At 42.2% G+C, this 26078-nt stretch overlaps 1 protein-coding gene across 6 annotated transcripts in view; it reads right to left on the bottom strand.

Annotated features, from left to right (window-relative positions):
* The window catches only part of COL14A1 (collagen type XIV alpha 1 chain), a 127638-nt gene extending 109776 nt beyond the window's left edge, over positions 1–17862 (bottom strand). For 4 of the 6 annotated variants that reach the window (XM_080578761.1, XM_080578763.1, XM_080578765.1 and 1 more), the window contains exons 1-5: positions 17017–17862; positions 13208–13329; positions 7446–7562; positions 3995–4138; positions 634–720 (exon numbers count right to left, since the gene is read on the bottom strand). In XM_080578761.1, the coding sequence (XP_080434887.1) occupies positions 634–720; positions 3995–4138; positions 7446–7562; positions 13208–13295 (436 nt within the window). In that variant the 5' untranslated portion in view covers positions 13296–13329; positions 17017–17862. The remainder of the gene's footprint in view (positions 1–633; positions 721–3994; positions 4139–7445; positions 7563–13207; positions 13330–17016) is intronic. The other 2 variants (XM_080578762.1, XM_080578766.1) reach the window with 1 other exon arrangement.
* Positions 17863–26078: the final 8216 nt, after the last annotated feature.

The raw sequence follows: 26078 nt of genomic DNA, 5'->3' as shown, positions 1-26078 counted from the left end.
TATCAAAATATTCCAAATGCTTTCATCATATATAAAACCCACATTAGGACAGAGGTATCAAGTTATTATGTGCATAATTATAAAACAATACCACTTTGACTTTAGGTGAGAGTTAGTACTGCAAGTCCATTTTGCAGGCAAGATGTTTTTTTTTTCCCGTATACATCTAAATACATATATATATATATAACATGATTATATGAAATAAGATTTTCATACATTATTATTATTTGATTGTATTTAAATATACACCCCCACACACAGATATATATAAATATGCATACACACAGGTTTTTTTACTACTCAAAGTGCACCCCGTGGAGAACTACAGGCAGCATGGTGTTTTTTGCTTTTTTTTAATGCAGGTTCAAAACCTGCTTTTATGCTATTCATAGTGGTATTTAGTGCTTACTGTATAAAGTGATAAAACAGAACACAGAACTAAAAGCAATCGCTCTGTTGTAGCAACTCTCCAATATTCCTGAAAATACTGATTCTTCCCTTCTGTTTAACTTAATCCTGGGAAACAGATTTAAAGTAATAATTTAAATAAAATCTATACAGTGGCCAAGTTAAATAAAGAAACCGATCACTATCAGAATATCACACAAGTCCTATGTGGTATGATCTGACCTTCTGGAGCTGGTTTACTCGCGTTTGTTTTTTCTGGATCCTTCACCTTGGATTTACTTGTTTCTTTTCTTCTCTCTATATCTTTAACTAGAAAAGTAAGGGGAAAAATAAATCAGTCAAACCAGAAACAGTGCAGACAGAAGCGTGTAATTTTGCTCTTCCAGATAGAGAAGTTTCATGCATATCTTGCAATGTGCTTAGGTGACAAGTGAGTGTTACTGGGTTTTCTTTCCCTCCCTTTGGGTTTATTATTTTTACGAGTCTGCCCCCATCCCATCATCATTAAAGTTCTGAAAAGTGACTCTCCTCACTCAGGAGACTCCAACTATAGTGACATCAGCACCTAAACCCACAATGACAAGAGCCAGCGCTGGAAATACAGCCCAGAAAGTTGGCAAAGCTAGCTGGGGAAAGTCCAGTACTGCAGAGTTCCACTGTAAGTCGTCCAGCACAAAAGCACATAAGCCAGCTGTTACATTATCCTCTTTAAAGAACCCGCTTAAATCCTATGCCCAAATCTGCGTTCAGGGCACCAAATATTCCCATGAAAGCAGAGTTGCTCCAAAGCTCAGACTTCAACAGTTTCTTCTCCCACAAGTGGGTGGAATACCTCACTTATTATGTCCCAGATTTCTCATAACAGCCTAGCAGAACCCAGCCTGATTAGCAATTCCTGATATTATATTAGTAGCCAGTGTCTACTCCATCATGGTCTGAAAGATTCTGGCAAAACCACTGCTAAAGTCATATACTAGAAAAAAAAATATCAGAATTTCTTTAGAATGGTAATTGGTTTCAACACCCCAGCTATCTACGATGGCCAAGAACAGCTTGAAAAAATGAAGCAATATATTTCACAGAAGATAGAATCCTACTTCAATTAAAATCTTTAGTTTATGTAGCCCAGAATTGCGACCAACATTCTTTCAAGTAGACACTGAATCCTAGCCCAGATCAGAGTCTCTCTATGCTACATCCTTCACAAAACATTGTAAGAGGGTGAAAGAAGGTTATTTGTCTCCTGAAACATACAATATCAAATGGACAATACACGTATTCTGTTTTGCAGAAGTGAAACCAAAGCCAAATGGATTTCAGTGATTTACCCAACTGTACATGGAGTATTTGGAACAGCGTTCTCTCAAGTCCCAACCCGAAATATAATCACATGACCATCTTAAGGTCTTATGAAGACAACAAACCATCACCAAACCTCTGAGTGCGGAAAACCTCTGCAGAATTTACAGCCTTCACACTCCAGGTATAGAAATAAGGATACTGGTGAAAAAAAGTAACTGAAGTTTTTACTCCTTTCCAAATTAACATACTATGTGTACCTGTACCTCACCTCTATCTTTTAGGAATGGTTGCGAAAGTGATTCAGAAGTAAGTTAGGCTTGCAAGCTTACTGAGGAATCAGCTTTTACCACAGCAGATCCTGGATATCAGTTGTGCTGCAGAAAAAGCCATGATGACATCAGGGCTTACTCAGAGGCCTGGGTTTAATCCTCACATAAACAAGTCTCCAACTAAAATAAAAGAGGTAAATTTGGCAGAGTACTACCAAGCCAAAAAGGATGCCATTGCTTAGCAACTAAGAGCATTCCTTTGAATAAAGGCTACGAGCAGCCACCACTAAGGAGGTGCCGGTGGCCTCCTCTAATGCTAGTGCTGGGGAGGGGCAAGTCTCCAGAGAAACGGTTCAAGAGTTTGAAGATGCTCACAGGAGATGAGCCAGTCACATCCTGATGGAGATTTTTGGTTTTGGGAAAGCCCTTTCTAATTGTCAAAATCCTAGCCACATAAGAAAAACAGACAGGAAGTCACCAGTTTTACCCACATATTTACACAATGAACTTAACTATGTCTTTATGGCTGGATCTTAAAGGAAGAAATTCCCCAGTGACCTTTGTTAATTATGTACTATATATAATAGCTTACAAGCAGTGCCAGAATAAAAAAGAACGCCTGACTATATAAAAGGAATACTCTTTTAAAAATAAAATTTTATGGTAGATTTGGGAAGAATGCTTTGTGTATCCATTACAACACAACAGCATTAAAAACACACTTCCAGTGCACTAGAGTGCAGCATTTTCTCAAAGCTTTGGGCTTGTTTGACCTTTTATCATCTCAGCAATCAGTGACTACTAGTCAGGGAAGGGGGAGAGAAAACATGGAATACAGTATCAGAGAAAGGAAGTCTTTGTACACATGTTGTACCTGATTTTATTCATGCAAGGCATCAGATGGTCAAAGAAACTCCAATCTCATTAAGTGCTACATGTTTTCTTTGGCAGCAGAGGAAGAGAGTACTGAGTAGAACATAACCCCTACGTTGTTAATTCTAGCTGCCAGCTCTGCTTTTCCTTCTTCTAGGAATAGAGCTAGTTTAAAAAGCAACCACACCTAATATTATAGAACTTGGTATGACTTTCTGTGGGCTGCTCTTTAATGCTAAAGTAATCTGTGGTTTTGTGGGTTTCCTAACTGGGATGGTACTTAAAATAGTCAACACACAGTTGCAGTGACAAAAAGCTAGGAAGACTTTGACACACACCACATCAAGCAGTCAGCATATTTTATCTTGTGCTGGTTCTCAGAGAAACGTGCTTCAGCAATGAGAGCAACCAAGTAGCATCCTCCACAAATGGTTAATAAAATATTCTGTGCCAAGAGAATTCAGTATGCTTTCAACTGTATTTCCAGACTGTCACATTTGTCTTCATTGGCCAAGTTGACACCACACTTAACTGAGCTGTTTAAAATGCAAATCATGAAAACTCAAGTGTTTTGCCTGTGAATTTCTTGTAATACTACCTTTTCACTATGATACAAATACTAAAAATATGTATAGGTCAGATAAGAGTCTTGGGCATAATCTATAAACATATTTGACAGCTGAAGACCAGTAAGAATTTGGCCTTTCACAGTATCATGGAACAAGCAACTAACAGCCACTTGGCACAGCTATAAGAATCTTTGAATAAAAACAGTTGAATGAAAGGAAGGAAAGTTTTTAATGCATCAGAACATAGCACTTCCCTTCTTATTTCTGCTCACTGAAGATTCTCTTCCATGAGATACTGGCAAATTTCATACAGGGATAGGGAAGACAGGAATCCCAAACCAATAAAACCAAAAATAGCCCAAAGTAAGAATCTCCTGTGCAACTGCAACTGGATTAACCCAGACCTCCAGCTGCAGCTGCATCAGGTAAAAATCTGTGACTCTGATCAGCCTTCCACCACAGAAGAAACTGTTCTTCCATTATCTGCCTTTATGTCAGAGTTTGCTATGGTTTCATAAGTTACACTGAATGGCTGATATACTCTGCACGTCAGGTATAAAAGATACCTACTTCTGAACTGGCCTTGGGCTGGCTTACTCTCCTTGTCATCACTGAATGCAATGATCTGAAGGGCATAGCTTTGGTCTGGAATAAGACCTTGAATAATTGCTTTGGTAGCAGTGTTTTGAAGAATTAGTTGATTGGTTTTTCCACCTGTAACAGAAAAGACAAAAAAAGACACATACATAATTTTGTTTTTCTTGCAGTAAGGTAAATGTAATGACTTAAAACTACCTCAAGCTCTACAAAGACCCAAGTGTCTTCCGTTACCCACTTTTGGAACTATCCAGACAGCCAGGCCAGAGAACATCCCAAAAAAGCAAGTAGCCAGGCAGCCTGACCAAAGACAGAGGCCAGATTTTTGGATATAAACACTCTAAGATGAATCAATCAGACCTTGTATCTGGGTCCCATGGAATATCCAACATACCCAGCACAACTATTAAGACAGAAATGAGTATTTATCAATAAGAGGAAAGAGTTTATGGAAAGTTCAAAACCTCTCACAAAGCAGAGAAGTACTGCTTTTAACAAAAAGTACAGACTAAAGACTAATGATAAAAATCACAGAACCACATAGGTTGAAAGAAACCTTTCAATGTCTTTCAGAATCACTGAATGGTCGAGGTTGGAAGGGACCTCCGGGTGTTTTTTTATTCAACCCACCTGCTCAAGCAGGGCCACCTACAGCCACTTGCCCAGGACCATGTCCAGACAGCTTTTAAATGTCCAGATAAATGAGGCTCCACAACCCCTCTGGACAATCTGTGCCAGTGTTTGGTCACCCTCACAGTAAGTGTTTCCTAATGGAACACCTCCTGTGCTCCAGTTTGCATCTCTTGTCCTGGCACTGGGCACCAGTGAACAGAGCCTTGGCTCTGCCTTTTCCACCCTCCCTGCAGGTATTTATACACATGGATAAGATCCTTCCTGAGCTTTCTATGCTGAAGAGTGCCAGCTCTCTCAGCCTGTCCTCAGAGAGATGCTCCAGTCCCTTCATCATCTTGGCAGCCCTTGGCTGACTCTCTCCAGCAGCTCTGTATCTCCAGTCCACCTTCCTGCTCAAAGCAGGTCTAGTTAGAACAGGTCACTCAAGACCACGTCCAAAAGAGTTCTGAATATCCCCAAGGGTGCAGATTCCCCAACTTTCTCATGGTAGCCTGTCATGATATCTGACAAGCCTCATGGTAGGGAAAAGCAACTTTTCTCAATATCTGACTGGAATTCACATGCTCCAACTTGTGTCTACTGTCTGTCACACTGTCACTACACACCTCTGAGAAGAGTATGTCGTCTTCTTTTCTATGTTGTCCCTTTAGACAGCAGTAAGACCTACCCTGAGACTTCTGTTCTTAAAACCAAACGAACCTAGTTCTCTTCGTATAATCGTGTGCTCCAAGCTTCTATCTTGGCAGTCCTCCACTGGCCTACACTGGCACCTCAGTATCTTTCTTGCAACACAGAACCCAGATTTGGACATAGCACTACAAGTACCTGCAAGTCTCACAGGCACCAAACCCAGGGAAAGAAAAACTCCGAACCAGGTGGCTATATTTTTGTTGGTACAACCTGATGTAGCACTGTAATTCACTGCTGCATGGGCATACTGCTTGTCCTTGCCTGATGGGACCCTAGGTCCTTTTTACAAAAGACATCTTAATACTCTGAGCAGAGACATGGTTATGTTTGCTCTGTTCTCCAGCCCATGTTTCCCAGTGTGACAAAAGAACTTTATAACCCTTTTATTTACAAGGGAACATGTGATAGTGTTGATAGCTTTTCCTCCTGGCTTGAGAAATTGACAACATCAAATAGGTCATCAACTACATGGATGAAGGAAAGAGAAAACACAGCAACCAAGCCGACAGAGCAGTTTAAGAAGCATCAGAAGACATCATTTAAGCCAGAAAGTCAGGAGATGGAGAACTCACTGTACAGTGAAATTATAGGCTAACGTTTTCTGTTACAAAAGAGACAGAAAGGCCGATTACTCCTTTAAATGAAAGGCAAAATTAATTCAACAGGCAAAGGGAGCATAACACACAAACCCGAGAGCTTTTGATCTATGAAATGTAACACTGAACATGAACTGAAACAGATTAAACATGAAGGCAGTATTTTGTAATACAGAGGAATGGAGTTTAGAGTGGGAAAAAACTTTCAGATACCCAAACCAAAACCCAAAACTTTTCCAGGTAAGTAAACCATAAGTAGTGTCAGTCAACTTCCTTTACAGTGTGCAATATACCAAGGACATATATAGAAAACTAAGTCAATTGCACATTTGCCATACCCCATACATTTAATTATCCATATACGAGGCAAGTGTATGGAAATAAGACTGCATGAGTACAAGGCCTGAAGTAACAAGAAGGGTCCAGAGGGCTTCCAGCAGTATAAATGCCATGCAGCATTTCATTGCGTACCCCCTTGCATACCACTGCTACTCTAGGCTCCAGGAAAGTACTTAATCAGTTGTGCAAAAGCCCCGTGCTTCAAATGACAAGGATTTAGCAGAGCACCACATCATGAGTTGCCTGCTCCTGCAGATCTACTTTCAAGCAACCACAACTGCTGAAAATACTTTTCTCTCCTTCCCATCCATGTTGCCTGCTGCTCAGCACATTAGAAGTTAGTGGCAGCAGTCTGAGTACAAGGTGAGAGGTGCTGTGTCCCAATTCCCTGTGGAAGCCACCCCACCACGGGCAGACAAGTGCCCCAGAAGTCCCTCTCCTGTTCCCAGTTTCTCAGTCTGCCTCTTTTCACTTCTGAGGGCTGCCTTTTTGTAAAGCATCATCCCTCACGTGCTCCTTGACTGGTTAGGAGGGCAAGCCACCCCTTCTGGTTTGCCCAGAAGTACTTCAGGTACCTCCCACTGAACACACAGGGCCACCGTTTTGTCTTGGCTGGCCTCTTATGGCAGGGAGCTGTCAAGTGTGGTAACATCCTACCCCACAGGCTTGCACACTGCTCTGTTGTTGGCTGCCAGTTCTGGCCTCATCATTCCAACTTTTTTATTTGGTTTTGTTTATTTTATTTTTTTTTCCTGAAATCTTATTGCTCTTTTCTGGAGAGCTCACTATGAGAGAAGGCACAAGGAGAGCCACCTCAAAGATTTGACTGGAACAGTGTTCCTGTGTTCTCCCTGGAGGACTTCCTAGACCTCTTTACACCCCGCTGGAAGAAAGGTCAAGACAGATGGTCAGTGACAATTCCCAAGGACGACGTATGAAGCATATCCAATATCCACCTCCTTCTACTTTAAGCCCCATGCCTAGGACAATCCTGTGGCAAGTTCAATTTCTCTCTTCTGTTGACCAGTCAACACTCTTATCCACAGACTGCTCACAATTCCTCAGTCCTGAAGGGTGACTTTAGCCTCAGGAGAGCTGCCCGGCCCTAGGTCTAGATGACAACAGTCATTTCACCTTCCAAGAGAACATACAGACTTTTGGTTTACCTGAACTTGGAGTGACAAGCAGCTTATATCCAGTGAATTGCCCTTTGGGGGCTTTCCAAGAGATCTGTACACTGTCAGGAGTGACTACATTATATCTTAGTCTTGTTGGTGGGGACACTGCAAGTGGGGAGAGAAAACAACATTTTAAAGTCAAATAAAAGGCAATCATTTTAAACAAAATAATTTTAAACAAACATTAAAATAAACATATAGGAAGACAACACACAATTTTAATGATAAAGGATGCAAGTTATTCAAAATGTCACATACATCAGTTTATTAGTTTGTAAAATGACAACCCCAGGTGCACTACTTCCCTCAGACATACCTTTTATCTCTTTATAAAAACATACTAACAACCTAACAGCAGAGGACAAAGACAAATAGTGTTAGATGTTAAGATTCTAGTTTAGCAGGCAAAGCTGGTAATACAAATGCTCTTTGTTAATACAGGGGAATTAAAATTGCTCTCCTTGCTTATGCTGACAATATGCATTACCTAGCCTCCTTTACTTTGAATTACCGTGGGTGTTTCCCCACGTTTAAAGTAACTCGGGGCCAAATTTTCAAAGCCTTGTGAAGACACAGTAACCAAGAGGGAAAACAGGCATGCACAGAGCAGAGGGAACATCAGCTGCCCAATTTGCAAACCTAGCCTCAGAGATGCACACTTGGCCAGCTGCGAGCACTGCTTTGGTCTCATCAAGACTAGGACATGTGCACAGGCTGGGCAAGATTTAGGCAGGGGGCAATCTGGAGATGGTCAGTAAGTCTGACCTCTGCTTATCTTGTGCCATCACCTAGGTTTCAAACAGAAGCAGCAGGTGAGATGAATAAAGCAAGAAATGATGAAGGAAGATGTGACTTTACAGTGAAGTAACACACAGAGGAACAAAAGGTAACAACCCTAGGTTGTTAACTGCAAGCTGAGCAATACCGTGCCTGTGTACATTAACTGGCAAGCTCCCCTAGACTATACCCTACAGGGCATTTCTCTTCTTCCCCAGGGAAGAGATCCCCCTTCACAGCAAACAACTGAAGCACTGCTGTTGGTTGTGCAGCCCATGGTAACCAAGGCCGTCAATAAGGGGGCATCTTTATACATTTGAATAGCTTTTGGTCTGCACAGACCTAACTGACCTAGAAAGAAAGGCAGCCAGGGAAGCTATCCAGAGGCTGAGAAATAAAAAGGGTTAAAAAAGCTTAGCACAGTCCTCCGTTGACCTTAAACCCTCCTCTTCCCACTACCTCCACAGCCCTCTGAACTTCCTTCGTTTTTAAGTCCCTTGATGCCTCTGCCACTACCAGCCTTAAGGTTTCTCTTGGTACATCCAAGAAAGAAGTGAAATTATCTGAAGGTAGTGGGAGGAGTGGTAATTTCTTTGCCCCAGGGCCCAATATAGTTGACTAGGCCAATGCCTAGTCTTTCTTGGTCTACTACATACTATAAGTCAATAGCACTCATGGCGTTTCTGAGATTTAAGGATTACAGCATATGGAGCATCTGAGTCTAGAGGCAGAATGTGCTATCCAGAAGTCTCTGGCCTCTCCATTTGCCCTGCTGCAGTCAATGCAGCTCTGGCAACAGCAGCAGCCAAAGACCTGTCCTCGATTGATTACTTTTTCCTACTTGTTTCTTTTTCCGAGAGTTTGCAGAAGAAAGAAGGAAAGAGGCAAGCTGTATTTTTATTTTTTTTTTTTTGACATTTAAAGGTGAGTTTTCAATGCCATCTAATATTAAAAATATTTTGAGTCTTAGAAGTAAAGTTTAATACAAGAGATTTTTTCCCTGTGTGCAGACTATCAATCCCCAAGGGACAGCTTTGCCAGAGCAATGGCAGGTTCCGCTCTTCTCTGCCTCGAGGGATTTAGCACTAGAACACACAAAAAGAGAGGATACAAGCACCAAGAAAGCTTAGTAACACCTCTGCGCTCGCAAAGATTTGAGAGAACAAGCTCAGGAGAGAGGCAAGGGAACAAACAGAGCAGGTGGCACACCAATTTCACATACTCAGCATTGTTCTGGTTTGCAGCACTGGGCGCAGATCCAAACAGTGCATCTCCCCATTTGCTGGGCACAATCTTGTCAGACCGAGCCTTCACCCTGCCTGTCACCTCCCTCAAGTTCAGAAGAAGAGAGGCTGCAAGTAGGAGCATGTGCAGGAATCACTGCAAATCCAAAATCAGTTCTTTGAAAATTTGGCCCCTGTACTGCAAAAATATTTCCCTGGGCAGGCTTCTGCAAGAACATTCAGCATGCTATAATTGTAATAAAATGACAGAGACTATGGCAAAAAGTTTTGAAAGCCAAGCAGACTGTAGTTATGGATTACAGCTTTTAATTCATTCTCAAGATTCAATCCGTTTTTGAGCTACACATAAATCATCATGACTTGGTGCTGAATGAACAAGAGTGACAAATCATACCTAGAAGTTTGCAAAATATGCACTTCATTTCATTATTTATTTTGTCTAAGAAAGAGCAAATAAGCTTTTTACACTTGCATACTGTCATTGTTCAAAATGCTACATGTTTCACTGGCATTAAGTGGTAAATTTGTACAGGGATTAAGAGGCAGAACTGAGAGCTATCATAACCAAAAAAACATGGACTGACAAAAAAAATCATGTCTTAGAATCTCAGAGTTTTTCTCTGCCATCTTCCTCCTTCCCCTGTGATTGCATCCAACTTTCAACTAAATGAAAGCATTTTCTAACAAAGAAGCATAGTCCTGGCCTAATCACCATCACCAACTAGGTAAATTTTGGGAGCCCCTAAAAAAACAATCACAGATCTTACAAGCAAAGAAGGACACAGTCACCAGAAGTTGTTCTGCTTACTACAGTTATAATGTGAAAAACTAGAAAAGTTGTGCCAGAATAGTCTTTACATAACTAGTCGGTCTTCACTGGGTACTTTTTGCATCAAAAACGACAGTGCAGGGGAATGGACAGTCCCACACAGCAATTAACTATAAGGAAAAAAAGAATTTTTCACCAGACAGATACTCAGCTGTGTCTTAGTTGTGAAAAGACTAACGCTCTGGCATAGAAAAGTACATATAATAGCTAAGGAAGTTAAAAATCTAACACTTGAACAGACAACAAAATATTGATGGGAGTTACTACACATTCACCAACCTGAAGAGGATATCTTTATTTCTTTGGACCTTTATTGGCTGTGGAACAAAATCTCACTTCTTGCAGAAAGGGAAAAAAATTAATCCAAGCTGAGTCAGTTAACTGATAAAAATCAGTAGCTAAAGCTTGTTAAGTGGTTCTACAGGAATGCAAAAGTGAATGGCCATCAGCAACGTTAGAGCAGTCACCCAAAAGAAAAAAACTCAAGACAACTTCAAGGCTTCGGTTTATGGAACCAGATAGATTAGCACTCCAAATACATTCTCGTGGACAAGTGGTGAAAGAGTGTTTTGAACTGTTCAGTGTTTTAATGGAAAGGAAAAATACCATAAACTGCATATCTGCAGCTGTCTCAAAGGCATCCAATGCTCTAAAATTGGATACTAACTAAACCTTGTGGCTTCCAATGTACTTTTGTCTTAAGCATTGAACTGAACAAGTTAATATGCATTGCAATTACATTAGTAACACATGGAAATTATTGCTACACAAGGACAAGTTTCCATCTTTAAATATAGAAGGAAAATACTTAAAACAAGTCATTTTGTGAACAAATGGAAATTTCTAAAGTATTTTTCTTGCCCAGCACTTTTTCATGTACTATGTAAGAACTCAAATAGATGAAAACCGGGTTTTTTTTGTTGCTGTTGTTTAAGTGACATTATGTTGGATGAGGAATAAACAGCAGTGAGGAAAGAATAACTGTTGTTGTGTAAAAACTGAATGGCATTTTGGTCTACAAGGCATTTGGGCAATAAACAAGATAAAACCATGTAGTTCAACGCAGATAACTCCTCAGTTGAAAGAAATCAGTTGTAGCTTCAGGCATGTTCACTTCAGTCTCCCAAACATTTTCTCCTTTCCAAGAAGTCACATTGCACACCTTTAACTGAGCATCTTTGCCAAAGGAAGGAAACACAAGCTGGAACTAAAACCAGCTCTTCCTACACCTTGACAGAGCGTACAACTTCTTAAAACAGACAAACATATGGTTAGTGCTGTATTAAATTGTAAACAGTTAGCCAGCCGCATGAAGAGCTTACTGCAAGGGGTGGCAAACTTAAGAAAGGATTTGAGAAGCATCTTACTAATTCAAGTATAGCAAGAGATATTTTTATTCTGTGAAAAGAGATAAGACTTCACATCACCTCATTCAGTAACACCACAGTCACTCTAGGCCAAGGCAATAGTCCACTTAGCTTAGTATCTAACTGCTGACAGCATGCAGTAGCTGATGCTTGCTGAAAGGGTGTACGAACAAGGGAAGTATTGTCCTTCATTCAGCAAGTACGCCAGCTCTAGCTTGTGCTGGTGTGGTGATTGTGGAAAAACTCTCCCTGACCTTTCTCTCATTGTATTAATAGTTTGAGAGTTTTCTCCCTTACATATGACAGATTAAATCAAAGCTTAAAAAAAAGTAGGGGGGGGGGAAGAGTACGCTTTTCCAAGTACACAGAATTACATACAACTGTCAATGAACCTCTCTCCCCAGTCCCGCTTTGCAAATCTTAACCATATGTAGTAGGACTGAAATACACAGACAGGGGACTGACCATATGCTTTGCTTTATCGGCTCATTAAGTCACAAACATTCTGGCCCTCGTTTCTGACCAGAACTGATGTGTTAAACATTGGGAACACGTATTTCTTCATTCACCTCACATCGCCCACAGTAAGTATTGCTTCTAACATGTGTCCCTAAGTTCTGGGAGAGGCTTGTGAAACACTCACAGATGCCCATATGTCCAAGCCGGGATGCTTCCCCAGCACTTGACTGCCACGCGGACTGGACAGCGCTGCTGCTTGCTTTTACCACAACTCAGAAACCTCACGTTGCCACCAGTCTGACTGTGCTCATGAATAATGCATTACACAAAAGTCTTTAGAAGAGCCCCAGGATCACATTCTGCTCCCAGTTACGCCTAGGCAACCTCATATCAAAGGGATTAAATAAACGTAATATTGAGAGAAATGTCTTTCTTCAGGAATCATAAAAACTTACCGGCATTTTTCCCTCACTCCTTCCCCAAGCAGTATGATAGATTTCCTCTAGTATCAAACCACCGTCCATCTGATCCAACAAGTATTTAAGCCTAACAATCTCAGCAGCATTTTTCAATATCCACAAAGGAGATTAAAAAAAAAAAAACTGCAGAAGTAGTCTGTGACATTTACCAGTACTGTGTAATACTGTATGATCTAAGTGTTACATTAGCTACTGTTCCAACAAAGAAAAAAAAAATACTATATATTCCATACAAGCTTAAAATCAAGACTGGCGCTTCAAACTTACTTGATTACATAGAGGGCAATCACAGCAATTTCTGATCAATGCTTTCAGGTAAGTAAGAGTAAAAAATGTCCTGTAAAATTCACTTTGAGACACCTGAACTTGCAAAAAGGATGATTTATGCTATTTGAAATAACAGGTTCAAAAAGCACACATGAACATGTAATTCTTCGCTCCCTGAGATCAACAGCAAAACTCCTGTATCATTTCAGTAATACTGGGTCAGCAACCTACTAAGAGGAAAGTAACACTTGCATTTGGAATAAGTAAGTCTATTTCTGCACATCAGAGTGATCTACTGAAAAGCTCCATCTTTTTATTTAGCACTTACCTTGGCCCTGGGCATCACTGATGGAGTAAGCTGCGACAGCTAAAAATGCCAAGAGGACGCAGCTCTGTACCTCATACCAACAAGGCATCTTTTTCCCCTTGATGAACACAGTATCAGCAAGTCTGAAAACACACAGAACAGAAATATTTATTAAACCAGTAAACCTAAAGTATACACTTTAATGAAAAGTGTGGGCAAAATCTGGATTCCAATGAAAAAGTAATGACTAGGAGTTTGCCATGGACATCAGTGGAGCAAAGATTTCATCCTGGAAGCAGCTTATAAACAAACCATATTTTACTTGAGAAGGACAAAGAAGCACATTCAAGGCACTGAACAGTTCTAAAAATTGGTTCCATGTAACCAGAAAAGTGTTAATCTTTGCATAGTATACATTAGCATTGGAAGTAGAGTTTGCTACACGTAACAAGACAAAATGGGTATCTCTAGAGAATCCAGCGTTGCAAACACCTTACCAAGGCACCTGTGGTAGAGAATTCTGAATCTTGAGATAAAGGAGGACTTTCACTGTTATCTACTTTATATCTAGAACATCCCTTTCTGGATGTTTTAAGTCATTTATTTCATCATTTAATATTTTTTAAATTGCAGAGTCATAAGTGCCTTGCAAGCCTACCATAAAACATCAAATACACATACTTCATCTCCCCGGTGAACTGGGGTCAGTTCAACTGAGTGATTTTGCACATCATCTGTCAAAAAAGGCAGACATTTGTTCTGAGGAAATGCAAGTCTTCCTCTCAATGTCCTCTAGCGCCTACTCCGTTTTTCCTATTTTTATCTTATTGAGCTTATTCTGAGCTCTCTGTTGCAGTATCTGGCACAGTGACTGAAGCAGACAACTCAGAAGGCATACAAGGTATCAGCTAAGTACTAATTTTATCTGTAGGCAATGCCATGGTCAAAAACATCTAACTTAATCCATTAGGAACATCAGCACTTCAGAGTGCAGCACTGTATGAACACTGAAGGTAGTTCTAGGTGAACTAACTGGGTTACAGAGAGCAACTCGGGTGCCAAAGTTCAAGTTCCAAATGGGATCATTTATCTGCCCAAGAAGCTAGGTTAAAAACAGTACAAAATTCATTATCTGAACTTGGCTTTTAATATTGGCCAGTAGAGTTACTCAACGTACATAGGAGCACCTCCCAAGATGCATCATGATCATAACATCATGGTTTTAAATATTTACCTATCACCAAACTTTACTTCACTAGTTTTGGTCAATTTTCTGGGCTAGGAAGAAGAATTTTTGCTGCCCTCTCCTGTTAGTATTTTACTGGAGAATTAAATTAATTTTGTCAAAGACTCAGCATTTGAAGGTTTGCTTTGGTAAACTTTGGTTTATGTATTTCTGCTTTGCAAGTCCCTCCCCTTTACCTTCCATGTAATTTTCTCTAATATCCCTAGGACACCACCACTTAATTTACCTTCCCCGTTTTCGATGTCTTCTGAGGAAGGCATAATGCAAGTGGTCCAACCACTATCTAAGAATACAAAAGACAACCTGAAGAACCTCAACCAGTATTGAACAGATGAGAGGATAATCCTATACCTCCTTCTCTCTTGTAAAAGATATTTACAATTTACCATAGTTATCCCAGTCCTTGGTAGGTCTAATGCCACAAATCCCAATCATGGATATTTGGTATGCCACCTCAAAATATACAGGTGACTTCGTCATTTGAAGTTCTATCCCCACAGGGGGTTACCTAAGTTTTAGTCAAATTATCAACAAGTTCCACACTACTCATGTACATATTTTGAATCCATCTCTTACAGCATGAATCTCTCAAGACAGAGAGAAATAACTACATCTAATAACAAAACCATGTGCCCAAAACTGAGGTATTGCTATGCCTGGTTCTTAGGACACATCCTCCAGATAGAATTCAAAAACCCAAGCCAAGTGCCCAGGCTTTCTACTACACAAACACAAGGAGTCAAACATCCAAGGACTGGATCCAGATGAGCCAGCATCAGCAGGCAGTTGCCTAGTGACAGGCAATAGGGCAAACAAAGAGAGCTAAGTCCTAAACAGCACCCCTTGTGCAACTTACATTGCGTATCAAAGCTTCTCCCCCCCTCAGGAATATAACCTGAAGTGTGTAAATGGTGACTCTTCAAAGGACAATACACAACTGATTCTTCAATTCAGTCACCACTATGTGTAAGTTTCTTTCCATATAATAACCCAGATATTAAAATAGCCACTCACAGTGGTGGCTCAGCTCCCCGTTTGCTAGTTTTGATATAAAACCTCCTCCCAGATAAGGGTTATAAATATTAACTGACATGCAGCGCTGTATAGGAACACTCTCTCCTGCTCATTTCAGAGAACAGCTATCACAGGAAGAAGGTATGATTTATTGAGAGAAACATAACTGATGCTGGATAAAAGACAGCCTGGGCACAAACTGACTTCTGCAAAGACCAGCACCTCAGGGTTCACTCCAGGAGGAAAGGCACAGAGGCAACCACGAGTCTACAGCCACCTTGTGGCTGACACTATCAGGGAATCAGAAAAGCCATCCCATTCCCCCTGCTTTTTATATATTTCTCCACTGTTTGGTAAAACAGTTATCCGAGTGAATAACTTGGAGAGCAGAAACCCAACTCCAGGCTCCCCTTCCACACCAAAAGCCCGGCCAGTGAGGTGACCCCTGCTGCTCCACATGCACTTGCTGTTGTGGTGGCCTCGGCTCCTGTCCGGGGAAGGGGAAGGCTTACACACCGCAGGCTGCCCGCAGCATCCACACAAGCCAGGCAGCCCGTCACCTTCTCCTGGGGGATGAAGGGGTTTGAGACACCCCAAACCTGTTGTACAGCCACCCTGCTCCAGGCAAGACCTGCCAGAGGAGCGCTGTGTTTCTAGGTGCCAGTTAAACTCAGCCAAGGAGCAGGGCCCAGGCAGCTCAGCCAAGGAACAAATCTCAAGGACCAAGCAGCTCAGCCCCGAGGAAACCTGCCCAAAGCTGCAGCGCCTTCGCACAGCTGGCTGGCCGTAACGTCTTGCACTGCGGTGCTTAGAGCCACCCTGCCACACCACAGCCTCGGTGAGGCACCAGGGGGTTCATAACCCGTATAGTGGTGGTTTATTAGGGTGCAGAGTGACCCAGGTTTCTCGGGTCGACGTCCCACAAGGAGGAGTGGGACCAGCCCCAGGGCAGCAGAGTGCTCTTGGGGTGCATCCCACTTCTCACAGCCCCCTCAGCGGTGCCACCAAGCCCCCCATTTTAAGGCGACATTCCCCCTTTTCAGCTCAAAAAGGGGGCAGCGGGGGGTGTCTGTTGTCCCCACCGAGTTGGGGGGGACTCCAGGAGACCCGGGTGAAGTCCCCTCATCGCTCACCTCCCCACACGGCAGGGCCGGCCGCGGCAGCCCCGTTACCGGGGGGCACCGGGACGGGGGAACCGGGGGAAGAGACCGGCCTGGGGCCGCTGAGAGAGCGAAGGAGGGAGGATGTGCCCAGTCGGACCCTCAACTGAAAGTGCGTTTTCTTTAATAAATTCTAATTATCCTTAAAAGTACGGCTTTTGCAGTTTTTAAGGGGCTCCCCCTCAGGCTCGACGCTTCTGTCCCCTGCTCCCAGCAGCTTCGCCCGCTCCCTGCGGCTCCGCTCCGGTCCCCGCCGCCCTCCCCGGGGCTGGCCCCGCAGGTGGCTGCGGGACGCCCCCCCTGTGCCCAGTGAAGCCGCCCCGGGCTCGGAGCCCCCCTGGGCCTCGGAGCCTGCCCCTACCCGTCCCGCCCCAGCCCACCCGGGGCAGCACCGCGGAGCTCGCACCGACCTGGGCGGGCAGCGGCGGGCGGCCGGGGCTGGGGGTGCTGCTGCGCCGCGCCGCTCCCCTCCGGCTGCTCTTCCCCTCGCAGCGCCGCATCCGACGAGGAGGGAGGGCAGGGAGAGGAGGCGGGCAGTTATAGAGCTGAAGGTGGAAAGAAGGGGGGAAAAGAGGCGAGCACCGGGCCCGCCGGCCAGCCCCCGCCCCCGGGCCCCTGCGCTGCGGCGGGAGGGTGCGGCCAGGTGCGGGAGCGGCCGGGCTGGGCCTCGCCTCACAGCACCCCGCTTCTCCTGTCAGCGACACGGTCCTCCCCTCAGCACCCCGGTTCTCTGGTGCACCCCGGTTCTCCTGCCAGAATCATGACTCTCTAGTGCACCCCACTTCTCCTGTCAGCACCACGGCTCTCTGGTGCACCCCCATTCTCCCCTCAGCACCCCAGTTCTCCTGTCAGCACTATGTTTCTACTGGTGCACCCCGGTTCTCCTGCCAGCATCCTGGTTTTCCTGATGTACCCCACTTCTCCTGTCAGCACCCCAGTTCTCCTGGTGCACCCCGCTTCTCTGGTGCACTCTGGTTCTCCTGGTGCACCCCGGTTCACCTACCAGCACCCCACTTCTCCTGTCAGCACCCTGCTTTTCTGGGGCACCCCAGTTCTCCTGTCAGCACCCTGCTTCTCTGCTGCACCCCTGTTCTCCTGCCAGCACCCCAGCTCACTTGCCAGCACCCTGGTTCTCCTGGTGCACCTCCCTTCTCCTGTCAGCACCCCGGTTCTCCTGTCAGCACCCCGGTTCTCCTGCCAGCACCCTGGTTCTCCTACTGCACCCTGCTTCTCCCGTCAGCACCCCAGTTCTCCTGTCAGCACCCCGGTTCTCCTGCCAGCACCCTGGTTCTCCTACTGCACCCTGCTTCTCCCGTCAGCACCCCAGTTCTCCTGTCAGCACCCCAGTTCTCCTGGTGCACCCCACTTCTCCTGGTCCTGCTCCCTCTTAACTCCCTCTCCTCCTCCCGGAGTTGCTCATTCACTTTGTTATCAATGATTTAAAAGGTGCCTGCCCCACAGTGTGGCTAGGAATGCTATTCCCCCAGTGCTGGTTATTGCGCTGATGGATGATTAATAGGGGAAATATTTATAATAAAGTGTTCCAGTGTTTGTCTGGCTTAGTATAAACCTTGATTAAAAGCGTTGTAGTACATGTGCGCATTTTTGCCATCTATGTAGACACAGCAATGGGGAAGTGGAACTGCAGGATCTGTATTCATACACGAATTTGATTTACCTCACAGTATACCCTACTGAATTTACAGTTAAGGCTACTACTCACGAAGTTTGTAAGTCCCTAGAATTTAAGAGGTGAGTGAAAATACTCATTTCAATGTGCCTGGTCATCTGTATAAAATTACAAATGAAATCACCGAAGGACTGCAGTTAAGAAACAAGAGGCAGAAGTGAAAAGAGAGACGTGCATCGCCTTGTTCACATAAGTAGGACTCCCTTTGAGGGAAGGGGAACACAGTAAGTCTCGGGGAGATGACTGTGTCTAAACTCCATAAAGCAGGACCTTCTGTGGCTGGGTAGGATTCCCAGTCTTGCAGGCTCTTGTCCAAAGTCACCATACACAGATATTTTTCTATGGAAACTACAGAAGTGTGTAAGCTTTAAAGACACTTTGAGTCCTGTTGTTTCGTATAGCAAATGTTAAAAAGCATTCCTAGATGTTGTTATTCTGTGGTACTCCCAGATGTGTGCAACGGCTAACGCTTTGTACCAGCCAAGAAGAGAGTAGCTTGCAGGGTAATGATTCCTCTGAAGCCATAAAATGTTCAGCTCATTGATGCTAAGTGTGACACATGTTATACCTTTTCAGTCCCTAATTTATGTACTTAGCTAAATAATAGTCACCAGAAGACAAGGACGTAGATGGATAAGTCTGTTTGCAATACCCTTGAAGACTTAGTAAATGCAGAGAGATAAATCAGCCTAATCCATGACTGCTTGCTGGCTCGTTTATTTCAGGGCATGACAAGGAACAGCCTGCCAAAGGGAGAGTCTGGCTCCCTCTCTGTCTCTCTTTCTTTTTTTTTTTTTTTCCTTTCATGAATTTGTAGTGCAGTATGCAAAGTGCATGAGCACCATCCTGTGGCTCCATCTAGTCAGGGAGCCACACTGAAAAGTCCTGATGGATTCCACCGACCAGCGAGTAGATTCTGAAACACACTGCAGCCTTCACATAAATTAATAATCTAATTTTGAGTCACCAATTTGCATCAGGAGCTAAATTAATATTTTACATTTATGCAAGGTATGTGCTTTCAAGGGTAACTCTGCTGATTTTTCTTGTATCAGTTTAATTTTCCTGATTCACAATATTATTTTTTACACCACTTGCCCACCTTGTAGAGTATATCCTGCTTGTTACCATTGAGCTTTACTCAGCTTGCTCTGGAAAGCACCACAGCACTCCTTGCACAATTACAAGGAAGAATTCATGTTGTTCAAAAGTTAGAGCTAAACGTTAAAATATAATGCTTCTTTGAAAGAGATCAAATATGCTGCACATCTGGAAATATATTAAGAAATACAGTAAGATCACAGTGGTGACATTTGTACAATATTAATGTGCAAATGATTTACCAATGTTTCCTTCTTGTCCTTCTGAAGAAAAAAAAAAAAAGAAAAAAAAGGAAAAAAAAAAAACAGTTTTCAAAAGAAATTTACTACATGTGGCTTGGTGCCATGGATTTACCTTCTACTATTTTGACTTGGCCAAGCCTCTGTGATTTCCAAAGAGCAACAAGGATTTATAGCTGCTGTGTTTTAAAAGTATCCAAACCAAGAAGAGGACCATCCTTTGCTAGGCTAGTATAGATTCCACAAAATTTATATCAATAGGATTACAGGGGAATTATATTGAAAACACAGCTGGAAACAATTCCCCTAGTCCAACTCAAGTGCAAAAAAGATCAGAATTAACACAGACTGGTGAGCTCAAAGTGAACTGGACTGAGTAATTTTGCAAGTGAACCAAGTAATGAATCACTGTCAGCAGTATTTGTGCGATCTAAACAGAAAGCAAGGTAATGGACATCTTTGGTGGCTGTGGGGAAGAATTATTTTAATTGGTGATTCTCTGCTTTTGACAGTATCTTCTTCTTCTTAGGATTTACTCAGAATATTTATCTGGCTTTTTCCAGGATAACAATGAATGCAATATTAATTGCAGTGCCTTTTTTCACAAGACTTTCAGAAAATGAGAATGTCAAGTTTCAAGGACATTTTTAAATTGCAAATAATTGAAGCCTAAATATGTCTTGTATTCTTTTTTTACAATGACTTTTTTTTAAGGTGACTAGTGTTTTTACCTCCTAAACTAATATATCTTACAAAGAGATGTACATCCTTAAATGCCCTCTCTCCTACAGTAACCAAAAATTCATCACATTCAATGTTGACTATAGAACATGCATTTGTGTGACTAGAGCCATTCCCTAGGTCTGACAACAATTCCTAGATTTTCATTTTTCTATTAAAAAAACAAAGAACATAAAGGCAGAGGTAGTACTGGAAGTAAAGCACAGCTGAATTTTGCTTTAAATTTCTGTAGTTCTTACTAAATACGGTGGTACATACAATGCTCTTTGGAAGGTGCTTTGCCAAGATCAGTCTGTCAACACTTGAAATAATTAAGTGATTTATGGAATCATATGCTGAGAGATCTGAGAAAGACTCAGGACTGTATTCTTCCCAAATTAAAAAAAAAAAAAAGTAATGAAAAATGTAATTGTGATACAGTATCTTAACGTATTAGCCATGCTTGCTTCCTCAAGTTTCTTGTCTTTAGCAGCTGAGACAATTTCATCACTATTTTGTGATATAAATATGCAGTGAAATGACTTCTGAAAAGGCTAGCTCTATTTTGTGAAATATTTTTTCTATTGACTTTTTTTATGCAACAGCTGTTTCTCTGCTATCAACCTCACAAATGTGGCTTTTTCACAGCTCTGTTTTCAGGCAGAAACTGTCACAGAAGTCCAGCTTTCCTTCATTATTAGTTGGCATGTCTGATGAGTCGTTTTCATTTCCTTGATACTTTTTAGAAGATTTCAGGGCTGTCAGCACTTTGGTGAGCTTCTAGGTTTATTCATCTGAAGTTTATTACACATAATGAGGTAAGTGAAAGGGATACGTAGGAAGTCTGATTGATGACATGGCCATTGAAGTGTAACTTTTCAAGTGTACAGTTAGTCCTGTTCCTTCAAACGTGCAAGAAAGGGAGAAAAGCTGGGAAAAGATGAGCACAGAGGTACGGAAAAATACAAATATTTTTCAGTCACACATTTTTCTGTTTGTCTCTTAGTATGAGGATTCCAGAAAGTAATGGGAAGCATGATGAGTTTAGTGTTTGGTTATGTTAGTTTTTCATTCTGCAGTCAAATCAGATCCTTTTTGTTTTATACAGTGAGATTCATCTATCCTGGGTTTACACTTCAACATCTGAGCCAGGTTGTCTGGCCAGTGCTGAGGAACAGACACATTACCTGTATGAGCCTGGAGACATGGCCAGGAGCTAAGCTCCCTGAAAAACGCAGCTTATCCAGATCCATTTTGGGAAGGAGTTCAGGCACATGTTACAGTCTCTGAGCAACAGAGGGGCTGAGTTCTGCCTGCTGAGAAACTGGAGTCCCACCTGCTAATTCCTACACCCACGGCTTCCTCACAGCAACAGAGAACAGGAGATGTGACATTATCCTCTCTGATGTACGTATGTGCTCACACAACAGCAGTCCGCTGTACCTCACTGGACACGGAGGGTTCACGTGTGTTCATTCTCCTTCAGAGTACAAGGAGCAGAATGTTTGAAGGGTTTCCTAGTGCCCTGCAGAGCAATGCTCTGGACCCGTAAGCATTACACAGGATCGCAGAATCCTTGCAGTTGGAAGATCTTGAGATCATCTAGTCCAATCCCCTGGTCAACCAGGGTCAGCTAGAGCAGGTTGACCAGGGCTATGTCAAGTTGAGTTTTGAGTACCTCTAAGAATGGAGACTTTACAGCATCTCTGAGCAACCTATTTCAGTGTTTAATCACTGACATAGGTTGTGTTTTGTTTTGTTTTTTAAAAAAGTGTTTGCTTGTGCTGAGATGGAATCTGCTGGTTCGTGGTCTGCTTGGTGCCTACCAGGACCCTCAGGGCCTTTTCTGCAAAGCTGCTTTCCACACACTTGACCACCAGCATGCGCTGGTGCCTGGGTTTATTCCTCCCCAGAGGCGGGACTTTGTGCCTCCCTTTGCTGAATTTCATGAAGTTCCTGTTTGGCCATTTCTCCAGCCTGTCAAGGTCCCTCTGAATAGCAACACAGGCCTCTGGTGTATCAACCATTTCTCTCTGTTGTGTATCTTCTGCAAACTTGTTCGAGATGCGCTTTCCACCATCAACCAGTTCATTAATAAAGATTTTAAATAGATTAGCTCCAATATCAACCCCTGGGGTACATCACTACTGGCTGGCCTCCAGCTGGACTTCACGCTGCTGTTCACAACCCTCTGAGCCCAGCAGTCCAGCCAGTTTCAATTCACATCACAGTCCACATATCTAGCCCATACTTCATCAATGTGTCTACAAGGACATTACAGGAGATGTGTCAGAAGCACTACTAAAGTGAAGGCAAACATCATAGCAGCCACAATGCAAGATCCATAATCATTGCTCCCATCTGCTCCCAGGCTGCGTGCTGAGACTTTATCATCAGCCAGCCTGAGATGGGCAGATCCTGGGACGCTGCCAGCACCAAGGCAGGGGCATGCAGAGGGAAGAAGAAAGAGCAGACCTTATGGTCTTTGGATCTACCACCAGCTGGAAACAGGTAGGCACATGTATGGCTTTAGGCTGACGAAGGCGAGCACAGATTTCTTTCCACTGGGCAATGCTGCGGTGCAGATTAAGTTGCAGCCCACCAATCTGGCACAGCAAGGGAGGGGTTCACCATGTCTTAATGAATAAGCAGAAGACCTACAGATTCAGGCTGTCTGTGCCAAAAGTAATTTTCTTTGGAATGAAATCCAGGCTGGAATGGATATTTAAACGCAGTAGGAGCTGGAAGCAATACCATTGTGGTCTCGGTAACATATACCTTGAGTTATGAATACAAGAAATGTCTGCAACAAGAATTCCTTTCCAAATGACATGTATCGTAAGCTATTACCTGAAAGAAGCAGAGCTTCTCATCTATGTCTTGCTGAGCTCTTGCCTGAGCTCCTACCCAGTATACTCCCAAATGCTACAATTACACCTCTGCAGGCTGGTTTAGTCTGCGTTAAGCACTTTTTTAGTACGCGTGTCCATCAGAGTAAAATTTTTAACAAGAAGAGCCAGATTTGTTAAATGCTGCTGATCTTGGTTTTCCATCTTGTTTATTAATTAATTTGTTAATGATAATTAGTTGATATATTTGTATTATTGGTCATTATTAATATTAATAATTTTAATTAATTTAAAACTTAGTTTTCTTTCTTAATCTGCAATTTCTAGAAAAACAAGTCTGTTCATAAGACTCTGAAAAATAATTACTGAGTTGTCTCCTAGAATAATATCGCATGACAACACCCTGTTATGTTTTGCAGCTAAACAAACATCTGAACAAAACTCTCCTTTAAGATAGAAGTTTATGTTGCTCACAGATTTTATTCACCAAAAATGTTGTTCCATTTTAAACCATTGTCTCTGTTTACTGCTTTTCTTTTAAGGGATTTAAAGTGGATGAAAAAAAATCAGAATTGAGTGCTTTGTTCCTCTACACATCCTTAAGAATTACAACTGGAATTTTCAAGAACAGACTTAGTTTTCCCATATTTATTTAAGCATATGTTAAACATATAAAGTTAGCTTTCCACAAATAAAATATTGAATTGACCTTACCAGAAATTTTATGGAAGCAAAGTGCTACTGTTTTATAGTTGCTGAAGAAAAAGCCATTAGTCTTAAAAAAAAAAAAAAAAAAAAAAAAAGTAGCCTGTGTTTCAGAGTAATTTTACAGAAAATGGAGGAAACCAAGAGAAATATTAACAGTTTAACTTGTCGAAAACAGCTCAGTAAAATTGCCCCCATCCAAGTACTCACTGAAGAGATTCAGTATGCCTTCCACTTTCATGTGTCAGGGGCATTTAAGCAGCCGAAATAACTGTCATTTAATTATTCCAATAAATGTCAACACTCAATATTAGTATACTGGAAATCTCACTTTATCAGGTATGAAAAGGAAAATTTACAATTTTAACCTTTTTTTTCTTTTTTTTCTTTTTTTTCTTTTTTTTTTTCCAGTTATGAAGAAGTAACAGACGGGGGCAGTCTTGGACAAAAATCTCCTTTGTGCATTTACAACCGGCTGTATTGCTGGCTTCTGAGTATCCAAATTCAGGCACTGTGTCTGTTAAAAGAGACCACTTCAATAGTCTCTGTTTTTGATCTGTATTGTAAGCGTCAAGGAATGAACAGTGGTGAAGACCTGTATCACTCAGCTTCTGAGCAAAAGGGCTCCACTCAGCCCAAGGCAATTCGTAGAATGCTTCCCCTCACATGAAAAGGTTTCTATTTAAAAAATAAATAAAAAATCATTGCACAACTTTTCAGGCCTAAGCATCGTTTGATCACTGGAGATTTAGTCTTGTTGTGTACGCAGAGCCCTGTTTAACAGCAGCTTCTGAACCCAACCCTCAGCTCCCTCTGGAAGCAGCAGAGATTTCTGAACTCTTGACAAGTTCTAAGAAGGAAGATGCAGGACAGCTTTCCTCCCCATCTGGAAGGTGACACCATGGGACAGGCTCGGGGTTACTGCCAGCATCGCTGAGAGGTACCTGCACCCCAAGGATATGTGCAGCTGCTGTCAGTGAGCTCTCCTAAGGCTGCCATAACCATTTGCTGTCTCGAGATTTGCCGAGAATTGCTCGGATAAAGATAAGAAGTAGGCACAGTTTTGGTTCTGCCCTGCATGTGCTAGCAGAACTAGCTCTCTGTGTTGCGTGTGCACCCAGGAAGTCTTTGGACACTTCCCATTGAACGTGATCTAAGGGCCTTAAATATGAAACCAAAAATAACAGGAAACTACACAGGAGGAAAGCAAGCTTATATTACTTGCCTTAAACAAATAGCCGGGAGTAATTGTGTTCCAAAGCAATTGATCTGACGGCTTAAGGAACTACAGGGTATTGTGACAAAGATTGTGAAAGCTGAAAAAAAGGAGAGGCAGTAGTTTCCTACCGCAAAAAGCAGATAACATCTTGAAAGATTTGGGGTTAACCTTTTTTTATTTTTTTTTCCCCTCACTTTGAATGCTCAGAGGATATATTTTGTGCACTTGTGCAAGTTTTGCAGCATCTGGATCTTTCACTAGATAAGTTGAACATCACCTCAGTCCACGTACTACACAAAAAACAAGGTATAAATAGGACGTTCAGCCGCACTCCACTAGTGTTGCAACTCCATTTTCCACTATTTGCTCATTTGCTCATTTAACTGCAGTGACTGACTTTTCATGTCAGGCTTTTTGATAAAGTACTGTAATCATCATGTGATCTTGATGGTTTCTTTTTTCTTTTTTTTTTTATTTTTTTTTCCTGTTTTCTTTAGATTATCCATTGGGGTCTTGTTGCAATCTTTAATTTACTGATGGCATCCTTCATAAATACTAGTTCAAACATTCCTGTAATATTGGCACTGCTCGCAGTAACGTTCTTTATCTTATGGTTCACAGAAAAAAATTTGTCCCTGTCCTATTTAAATTAACACAGTGCTTAAGGTAAGTCAGTTTGCAACAGGGCCACGAGGAAAATAAAGCCTTGAAGAGCACAAAGTTTCTTACAGTGTGATTGTCAGAGGCATTTAGAATAGTCAATGTTCTTCACTAGCACAAAAAAAACCTCTGTCCCAAGGCTTGCAGTCTTGGAACACTGGCCACTAATCAAGTATTTTCTCTCATTCAGACAAAATTCAGTCCTTTCTACAATAGTCAGGCATTTTATAGGATTTTATCATGTCTCAAGGTTGCAACATATTTCTGTGTATCACTGGATAAATGAAGG

Source organism: Anser brachyrhynchus, assembly GCF_964034855.1.
Source record: "Anser brachyrhynchus genome assembly, chromosome: 2".
Classification (NCBI taxonomy): Eukaryota; Metazoa; Chordata; class Aves; order Anseriformes; family Anatidae; genus Anser; species Anser brachyrhynchus.
This window is presented reverse-complemented; position numbering and strand designations above follow the sequence as displayed.